Genomic DNA, 10162 nt, shown 5'->3' with positions numbered 1-10162 from the left:
TATCACATGATCTGTAGTCCAGTGATGTGCAAAATCTTGGGAGAGAGATCCAAGTGAAAATCACTACTTCAATGAGGGGTTGTTTCTTGGCCAGTGAATGAATAGCAGTTTGAGAATGCTCCGGAATCCTCTGTTGGAAGAGCAGGGATTTGATTCTCAATACACAGTATCTCTGTTAACAGAGCACTGTTAGCTTCAGGGCTAGCCTGGAGTGAGGGAAGTCAGCATTCCTGTCCATCCCAAGGGCAAGGGCTCTCTGCCAGGATAAACAGTGTGAGATGTCTGTCCTCGGGCTTGGGATGAGTTTAGGGAAATAAGTGCTGAACATAGCTGTGTTTGGGCACTTATCCCCCAGGAATAGAGCTCCACTCCTATCTGTTACTGAGGGCCTTTTCCCAGTGCCTGCTGATAGTGTTCCATGTACCCTGCACTCTGCAGAATTTAGACCCCAGAAGCCCCATATCTGAGCTGTTTATGGCAGTTTCAGCTTGAAGCTGAACCAGTTGGACTCAGAGAATCAGAGTGGCCTGGATTGGAAGGGACCTTCAGGATCATCTAGTTCCAACTCATGCCCTACCAAATAATCTTGAAGGTCTTTTCCAACTTAAACAATTCCGTGACTCTGATGACCCCCTCTTCCTGATTCTGTAAATTTGCCAGGTAGTGATTTTTCCTTTGTTTTCCTCCTCATACCATTGTTTTTGTCTTCTCTTTTCCTTTCTCTGACATCCAAAACCCAGATGAGCTTAGGACAAAGAGCAAAGTTGACCTGCACACCTGAGATGGCCTATGGAGCCACAGGCCACCCTGGGGTCATCCCTCCCAATGCTACACTCCTCTTTGATGTGGAGCTTCTCAGGTTAGAGTGAACCTTCCAATGGAGTTGGCTGGAGACATCTGTTAATAACCATCCGTTCTTCCTTGCCTTGCCAGCGGTGGGAGAAATCTTCACTGGAATCCCAAACTTCCCTGCTCGAGCTGTCCTGTCAATAGTGCCTGCCGCTTGGTTTCTTATGCCTTCCACCTCTTTTTTATCTGTGTGGTGTCCGTATTTGCCTTTTATTAGAAGCTTTGCTTTGAGGAAAAACCTCTGCCGGTGTTACCTTTTCAAGTTGTACATTTTATTTAATTTGCATGTACGAAGAATTCACAGTGATGATTGAAAATATATATAAATATAAATATATATATATTCCTTATTGAAAAACCACTGCCTTACTGTACACTTAAACCAAGAAAAATAAAAACCACAAAAGGTGCTCAAAAAAGCAAATCCAATGTACACCTTGTACATGAATGGGCATTAGCCAAACAGAGTTACCTGCGCTGCCACTTTTCTCAACTTGTACGTTCTGCTTGCTGCTGTTTTAAAAAATACTGTCTCATTTAAGAATTGTAAGTATATATAAAAAAACTCAATAAAATCTTGATACTTTACAGTTTGTATTTTCTGTTTTTCTCCTCTGGCCACCAGAATGCTTTTTACTGTATTGAGAAGTTCTTCAAACAGTCATTAATCCATTTCTTGTTAATTATTTCTCTTCTTATATGAGATACACTTAACTCCATGCACTGCTTCTGTTAGAGATGGCACAGTGTATCTGAATCATGCAAGTAACAGCTGCTGGAACAAAGAGGTTTCCTGACTCTCCATTTCCCCTGCCCTGCCTGTGGCCATTCAACTCTGGCCAAAATTTGGCTGCTGAAGAGATGGAAAGTTCTCTTTGTCAAAGACATGCAGTGCTGGTCTCATTCTATACCTTTACAACAGTAAAACTAGTAACAATTTTTCTACTGTGGCTGGGGAAGGCTACAAGAGTGCATCCACCTTCCAAAACACCTCAGCTGTGGGATGATGTGGTCACTGAACACATGGGGTGTTTTTAGGCTGCTTGCAGAGTCCTCATGCCAGGCCTCAGGCACTCAACACTGAGCAGTATTTATTTCATTTGCTGGTTATATGAACTCATGAAATGCTGGTTCCTCCCCCAGAGACAGGAAGATGTGTAGACTGTCATTTACCTGGATTTAGGAGCATGACCTGATCAGCAAAGCTGCCTCTGTGCTGTTATTTTGCTTTGTTATTTTGCCTGATTTCTCTCCTTTAGGCTCATTTTTCTCAATTGCTATAAAAAAACCAGAGCATCACTGAGTCATGATGTTACTTTTATTTAACTTGACTGTAAACTATTTGCATAGTTTTCAACTAATGGATTTTTTGATGGGAGTATTTCCGGCAAACAGCTGTGCTGTTTTCTTGTGTAAGGCTAAGGCTAAGGAGAACACACCAAGCATAAGCAGACACAGGCAAAGCTACAGAAGTGTCTCCAGCTGACACCTCCTGGAGATGAGAGAGAAAAGGAGCACAGAGAAGCAAGACTGGTGATCTGGCCAGTGACCACAACTCATGCTCTTTTTTCTCCAGATGTTCATCTTACTCACAAAGCTGCATTTGAGCTTGTTAATTAATAAGCCCATAAATCCTTCTCTTACAAGCTGTTATGCATCAAGTGGAGTAAATTGTTTTCTTGCTCTTCATAAAGAAAGCAAAGACTTCTCAGAACCTTTTTTTTTTGATGGGAATCTAGGATCACTGCAGCAGCTAGGCCACACTCCATTTCACTAATAGTTCTTTTATTTAGGACAGCTGATTTCCCATTAATAAATAGGGAATTGGACCTGCCAGGTCTGATGTCCACCAGCTTTCCCAAATTCTTTCTAAAAGGGCCAATTCTCCTTTGCCACTGCCCCAGTCTGTGTTGCTGTCCTTCATTTCAGCCCTGGATCACAGATCGTGGCTGCTGTGATCTGGCTGCAGCAGCTGCAGAAATGAGCTCCTGTAGGTGTTTTGGTTAAAGGTAATGCAGCCCTGTTGTGCCTGTCACACACAGGCTGATTCACCACATTGGTCTAAGCTGCTCCTACCAACAGCCCAGTTTAAGTTAGCTGCTCATTAAAAAGAAAAAAAATCAGAGTACACAGAATGGTTTGGGTTGGAAGCGACCTTGAACATCATCTTGTTCCAATCCCCTGCCATGGACAGAGGCACCTTCCACTAGTTCAGGTTGCTCCAAGCCACATCCAACCAGGCCTTGAACACCTCCAGGGGGGGGGCATCCACAGCTTCTCTGGGCAACCTGTGCCGGTGCCTCACCACCCTCACAGTAAAGAATTTATTCCTAATATCTAATCTAAACCCGCTCTCTATCAGTTAGAAGCCATTCCCCCTTGTCCTGTCACTCCAGGCCCTTGGAAATAGTCTCTCCATCTTCCCTGTAGGCTCCCTTCAGGTACTGGAAAGCTGGAATTAGGTCATCCCAAAGTCTTCTCTTTTCCAGGCTGGACAATCCCAATTCTCTCAGCCTTTCCTCACAGGAGAGGTGCTTCATCCCTCTAACTTGCTGTCCCACCTCTAGACTTGCTTCAACTGGTCCTTCCTGTGCTGGGGACCCCAACACTGAACACAGGACTCCAGGTGAGTCTCACCAGAGAGCAGTGTCTGATTTCGGCCCTTTCCTGAATGCCCTGACAGGGAAGGGTTGGCTAAGCATGCCTGGAATGGTTGTATGTTCCCTCCACAGTCTCTTGATCCTGCTGTTTGGGAGTTTCTGCTGCAGCTGGGGCAATAGGCAGGGCATGGCTCTGCCCTTCTGCTCCCGCCAGGTTTCTTACCAGGGAAAGCACGTTCCTGCTGGGCTCTAAAAGCTGATTAGACTCTGTCTTATCACCTCTGTGTGCAGAGCTGCTGCTGTGCACTTCCCTCTTGCCCTCAGCAGTACAACCAGCCATCACTGACTCCATAAAATCCTTATTACAGCTGGCTGATGAAGCTCTCCCTCATCACCCGTTCTCTGTGGAGACCTTGGTTGGAAGCTGAGATTATTACATTTTTCATGCCAATTTCATTAAAAAAAAATCTGAAAGGAAAACTAATTGTGCTTTGTGATACTTAGGGAAATTAAGTCTTCAAGGAAATGTAATCTTCAGCTCTTTATTCGACTGCAAATGCGTTAATTTATTTAATTGTATCATCGATCAACACAGTACATATAATTATTACCACTATATAATAGATTGGAAAAAATTTACTGTCATTGCCTGTGTAATCAGATATGCTCTTGTTACTAGTTTCTAAACAGCATCAATGGGAAAAAAAGAACGACCTTCCAGGCTTAATTTCATGCCCTACTTCCTGAAAAATTAAGTAGGAAGTGAGCACACACAAAACCAGTGCAAGGCTGGTAACCTCTGCCTTATTCGCTGCCCCCTCTGCCATTCACAGAACTGAACTCATTTCCCTGTCCTTTGATATTACATTTCAAACAAAATCTTGAGCAGATCTCATCAAAACAATCCTCCGGGCATTCCATTCCCATTCCCTCTGTCTTGCAGGTACAAATTATTATTTCATTTTACATGTGCAGGGACACTCAAAGCCCTGAACAGGCACTGGAAGAGAAAGTATGAAATAGAATATTTAATGAAAGGCAGCAGCTGAGCTCTCAGAGAAATCAAAAGCTGCTGATCTTGAGGATTCATTGAAGGAATTTTTATTAATCTTATTACCCTAAAGAATTGCTTTTTATATATGTTTTTCAAACAGCATCAAATCCTCATCAAAACAGACACTGCAGTGCAAGCACCAGGCTCTCTGCTATTGACAGAAGCAATGCGGTATTTGCATACGATTTTAAACAAGGCTGGCAGCACCATCACTGGCACTCTGGTATTTATTATCAGTGTTTATTGGTATTAATTAGAAGCATAAATCCAGCATAGTAACAAGCACCTCCAGTTCCTGTTACTACAAGGGATCTGCTAATATCCATATATGTATATGCATGGCATATTATGTATATACATGTATATTAGACATGTATTTGGGGGTGGTTTGTAACCCTTAAAAAGCTAGGGATGTTCACTTAGAAGCAAGCCTTCCAGGAGGACTTCATTCCTTTAAGCACGGTTAAGGCAAGCTGGTTTTTGCCTCAGGAACTTGGGTTTCTGTTATTCTGGTGGGCAAGACCCAAAAACCAAGCTGGCAGTGGGGGAGTGACAGCTCACCTGGGAACAGCAACAGCAGGTCACGGGGGCTTTGCATGTCATGTCTGGGCTGGGCAGGAGGGAGAGCTGGCAAGGACATCACTGCAGCCTTGGGTTTCTGTAGCCTAGAGGTGCAGCCCCAGCTAATGGGCTCCAAGCCTCCCATCCCTGTTCCCAACCCCATGGATGAATTACTATGGCATGCAAGGCTTCTTGCTGCAAAACACATTTTAAGGGAAGGACACAGATGTAGGAGTCACATAGTGAGAAAAGGCTTTTTACTGCACACACTGAATATGGCTCCTGCTCACATCCCAAATGCCTGTCTGCCAGAGAAGGCAGGACAGACCTACCCCAGTGGGATGTTTCCTGGTCAGGCACAGGATGGGACTCTTGAGTGCTCACCCAAAGCTGAACTCACACCCAACCCACTGAGGCTCTCTCTTCCATATCCAGCTCAGAGCATCACCACCACCGTTCATGCTCTTCCCTGCCCAGAGAAATAAGGTGCACAGCACACAACTGGCCTGCCAGGGACCTCCTCCAGGTGAGAGCTGGTCCAGCTGGGCACTCTCCCCATCACCCATGGACACACAGGAACATTCCTGTACATGTGGTAATGGATGTGCTACAGTTCCTGCCTGCATCACATTCAGGTGTTGAAAGACTTCCCTTCTAAAAGAACAGGTAGCACAGCATGCAGCAAGCCTTGATGAAGTAAAGCAAAATATGTAGGCATTTATTTTTTTACCAAAGGGACACAAGAACAGCATGCTTCTGAAGTGACAGATTCCAACAAAAATCTGAGGATCAGAAAATGGGAATGTTCCTTTATGACAATACAATGCACTGAAAAACAAAATTAAATTACAAATCCTCAGGCAAAGTATGTTTGCACCTGCCCAGGTTCTGCACTGGCTTGGAAGCTGTCTGGTCAGGGAGTAGAACATCACATCCATAGAAATAACTCCTCCTGAGGCAGGATACTACCTGTGTTCACACAACTTCCAGCTGGTTCAGAACAGAGGTGGAGGTTATTCTTTCCTAATTCCAAAAGATACTGGTTATGCACACTGTATACCACACTCATTTTGATATACAGGACATAAGTGCTGAAAAAAAAGAGCTAAAAAATGTAAATTTGTTTTTCCTCCACCAGATGCTACACCTAAAAACATATGTACAGAAAATGTATCCCAGTTCTAACACACCAAGTAGAAAACTTGGTGTCAAAAACTGTAGGTGTCAAAATTAAAATCTTCACCTATTGTCTCGTGTTGGTCAGTTCTCCAGTCACATCAAGTCCTCAGGACAAACTTGGTACACCCTCAGCTCAGCTCAGCTCAGCCCTGTGGTACACCATGAGAGCTCAGCCCAAAGGTACACCATGAGAGCAAGGGTGTTCCACTGCATCTGATCAGTGTTGGCACCACTGAGAACAAGACATCTTGACTGGAGTCACCTATCAGCTGGATCCTTTGAAAAGGCTGTTCATCTTCTACAGCTTGTTACAGAAACTTTGTTATAAACATTGCCTGGTGCTTGCTTTGATCTGTAAAACACGGAACCTGCATAGTCCCATCCTGAAAGGTCCTGCTAGGGGCAGGTCAATGCAGCATCTACCAGGTCACCCTCACAGCATTGGAGGGATTTAATCTCAAAGCACTTCTTCCTGTGTTTTACATTTATTTAATTCTAATGTGAAGATCTAAAGATTCGTATCTCAGCTTATCAAATTTTTAAGAAAAAAAGTTACACTTTGTTGAGAATTCCTGTGTTTAGGTCAAGAACTCAACAGCAGGGCTTGAAAACAGCTATCCAAAAAGATCAGTTTATTTTGGGGGGTCTGTGTTAATTCCGTATTTTTCCTTGAGAAGCTTAAGCTGTTCCTCTTTCTTCTTTGTGTCCATCTTTTGGAATGCCTGTAATTAGGAAAATAAAAGATGTGAGAAAAGCATCTCTCATTTTATGACAAGTTATTTCCAACTATCTGCAACCAGCATCACTATGAACTACATGACCATCACACACACGTACAAAGCTGTTGGAGTCTCACCCTCAAAGAATACCACAGGGCCCTGGACACCACCAGTGACAGGGAGAACACCAAGAACTGGAGACTTTTTACCTGTAACTAAGACCTCACATCCTGCTGCAGCTGTGCAGTTGTGAGGCCCCTGCTCCCTCCAGAGTACACTCACCACAAACATCTTTCCCACATCCTTGGCCCAAAGGTACTTGCTTTGCACAAAAATCACCAACATCAAATCCTGACCCTGTATCCAATCCACTCCCTCTACCAGTTTGGATTTATTTCTTAAATATCCCCAAGCCACTGTCTTCACCACCTGATTTTGGGTTTGGTTTTCCATGCTATCCCTGCTCACAGGTAACAGACACCCTGGTGCACATACCCTGTTTGCATTATAGTACAGCACAACGAGATATCTGTTGCACACGTTGAATCCTGACAGGTGATCACACGCGTTTTTGGCATCAAAGATGTCTTCATAGACCACATAGGCTGTTCCTCTGGTCTCAGGAGTGTTTCCACTGCAGAGCAAGATCAGTTTGAATGTTAAATAAAATGAATAAGAAATAGTTTTATCAGTCTATCTGTTATTTCACTGTGACTGAGATTCGATTAACTAATGCAACTGCACCAAAAACCAGTTTGTTATTTTTTCTAAGCTACATCTCTGCTTTCCACACCAACCTCCACTTACAGCTCAGAGCCAGAAACAACAGGAAATTGTGCAGCATTATGCTCCTTAAGGGAAATGCACCTCTCCACAACAACTATCAGAAGCTGTTTGTCAGGAGTTGTCATGTGTCTGGAAACAATTTAAGTTTTTATTACAGCAATTAGCTTGTTTTATTTAATATTACAAGACCTGGCTGTCAGTTAGTGGCTGTCTGGATCAGATGTGTCCCTAGGCTGGAATAGGGCTCCTGGCATATCACAAAGTCAATTTGAGAGAGTCAGAACTGCCCTGCTGGTGCAAGGCTACTGCAGAGGCACAGCCATCACCCACTGGAGCACCAATTCCACTGCCTTTGCCTGAGGGACAGGACACATGTCTGGGCACATAACAGTAACAAGCTTGGAGAGGTTGCAGAGTTTACAGATCCCAAAGGGCTCAGCTAAAACACAGTTAGAGACTCAGTAACCAGAACTACTGTCTCTAAGGGGTTCACTTCTGAGAACTCTTAAGGACAAGTGGTATCACATGTATCCACACTGGGATGTGTGAGGTGGAGAATGGGATAAAAACTGCACAAAGCACAAAAGTCATTACAAAGGGACTTCCATGTTATGTCTTGTCTTGTGTTGACGTTGGGATTTCTGTGGGAAGCAACATGGATTAGTAGTTCTGAACAAACTGCTGGACACAAACACCAGTGCATTGCTCCAGTGGAAAGCTCCCTGATATGTCCCAATTCCTTACGTCCCACTGTAAGGCTGGTTCCATCACACACAGTTTCAGAGGCCTTAAGTATTAGCTCTCCTTTATGCTCATTAGGAAAGCATTCCATCTATTTAGCCAGGCAGTATTTACACTGCCCCTCGAGCCACTTTTCCAGTCACGTCAGCTGCGCTTCCCAGCAGAAGGGTCTGTCCAGCTGCACATTCCAGCACAGCACCAGCAGCATGTGTCCCTGTCCTTGTGGTCTATTAGGGCAACTCTGTCTGTAAAATTCACTTTATAACAATCAAATAGGTTGCACAGAGAAGCTGTGGCTGCCCCATCCCTGGAAGCGTTCAAGGCCAAGTTGGCTAGGGCTTGGAACAACCTAGTCTAGTGGAAGGTGTCCCTGCCCATGGCAGGGGGGTTGGAACTGGATGATCTTTAGGGTCCCTTCCAACCCAAACCATTCTGTGGTGACTCAGGCAGTACTAGGGATAACAGGGAACACCAGAACTCAGGCCTTCAGTGTTTGTGCTAACCAGAACCTCAGAGGTACTGCACACACATCCAGCCTGGATGCATTTTACAAGTGACAGTCCCACCTCCACTCTCCAGACCCTGTATGGCTCAGGACATCCTATCTCTGACACACAGGGGTTTCTGCTGCTATTTGTCTCTAGTCCACAGGTCCAGCAGCAACATCAACATCTCTGCTTTCCCATTATCTAATGCTCATTAAACAGGAAAACTGGTTGCATTCAGCTTCTGCCTTTCTTATTTTCACCTTGAGTCAAGGCAAAAGCTCAGCTCAATTTCAGTCTTACTTAAGAGAGTGAGTCTAGAGAGTGAGTGTTTCCTCTTTTACCAGCTTCCCCAAGTTCACATCACACTTGAGCTGTGTCACCCTATCCCCCAGCAAAACCATTTCCTAACAAATTCACCCCTTGGAGCAACACTGTCACACCCACCCCTGGTACCCGGGACACTGCCACTGGCTCTGAACCCTTCCAGCTGTGGATCCCAGCTGCCACCCACTGCAGGAAGGACACTGACCCCGGAGCACGTGAAGCCCTGAACATTCCCAGGAAAACGGCAATACTCACACTCTGATCTGCCGGATGGGCCCGTACTTCCCAAAGATGTCATACATCTCCTCAGCAGTGATCTTGTAGGGCAGGTTCCTGATGTACAGGATCCGGTTCACCTCTGGCGGGAGCCGGATCTGAGGCAGGAAGGACACATGGTGTGTTAGACACAGAGAACAACAAACTCCAAACCTGAAAAACTGCAGCTTAAGAGCTAAATCACAGAGTCAGTGAATCACGGAGTGGTCGGGGTTGGAAGGGACCTTAAAGATCAAAGAATCACAGAATCATTAAGGTTGGAAAAGACCTGTGAGATCACCGAATCCAACCTACTACCTAACACCCCCATGTCAACTAGAGCATAGCACTGAGTGCCATATCCAGTTTGTCCTTAAACACCCCCATGAACAGTGACTCCACCTCCCTGGGCAGTGCATTCCAGTGTCGTATCACACTTTCCGTGAATAAATTCCTAATGTCCGACCTGAACCTCCCTTGGGGCACCTCTCGTCCTCCCCACCCCCCCTAGCCACAACCTCCTCTCAGGTAGTCGCAGAGAGCGATAAGACCTCCCTCTCCTCCAGGGTAACCCCCCAGCCCTGAGCCTCTCCTCATAGCACTTGT

General features: G+C 45.0%; 2 protein-coding genes across 2 annotated transcripts in view; one reads left to right on the top strand and one right to left on the bottom strand.

Annotated features, from left to right (window-relative positions):
* FKBP1B (FK506 binding protein 1B, 12.6 kDa) overlaps positions 1–1437 on the top strand; it is a gene marked incomplete at its 5' end in the record, with an annotated part of 43657 nt that extends 42220 nt beyond the window's left edge. Inside the window, one exon of the mRNA XM_009080705.1 lies at positions 741–1437. Within this exon, the coding sequence (XP_009078953.1) occupies positions 741–869 (129 nt within the window). The remainder of the gene's footprint in view (positions 1–740) is intronic.
* A 5357-nt stretch (positions 1438–6794) lies between these two features.
* Positions 6795–9675, bottom strand: SF3B6 (splicing factor 3b, subunit 6, 14kDa; the record flags this gene model as incomplete). The annotated part of the gene is made up of 3 exons (XM_009080704.1): positions 6795–6965; positions 7458–7596; positions 9557–9675. Coding segments are annotated over 3 exons (348 nt in total), but the record flags the coding sequence as incomplete, so codon positions are not given.
* Positions 9676–10162: the final 487 nt, after the last annotated feature.

Source organism: Acanthisitta chloris, unplaced genomic scaffold (genome assembly GCF_000695815.1).
Source record: "Acanthisitta chloris isolate BGI_N310 unplaced genomic scaffold, ASM69581v1 scaffold13808, whole genome shotgun sequence".
In the NCBI taxonomy this organism is placed as follows: domain Eukaryota; kingdom Metazoa; phylum Chordata; class Aves; order Passeriformes; family Acanthisittidae; genus Acanthisitta; species Acanthisitta chloris.
Note: the sequence above shows the minus strand (reverse complement) of the source record. Positions and strands in the feature narration are given on the sequence as shown.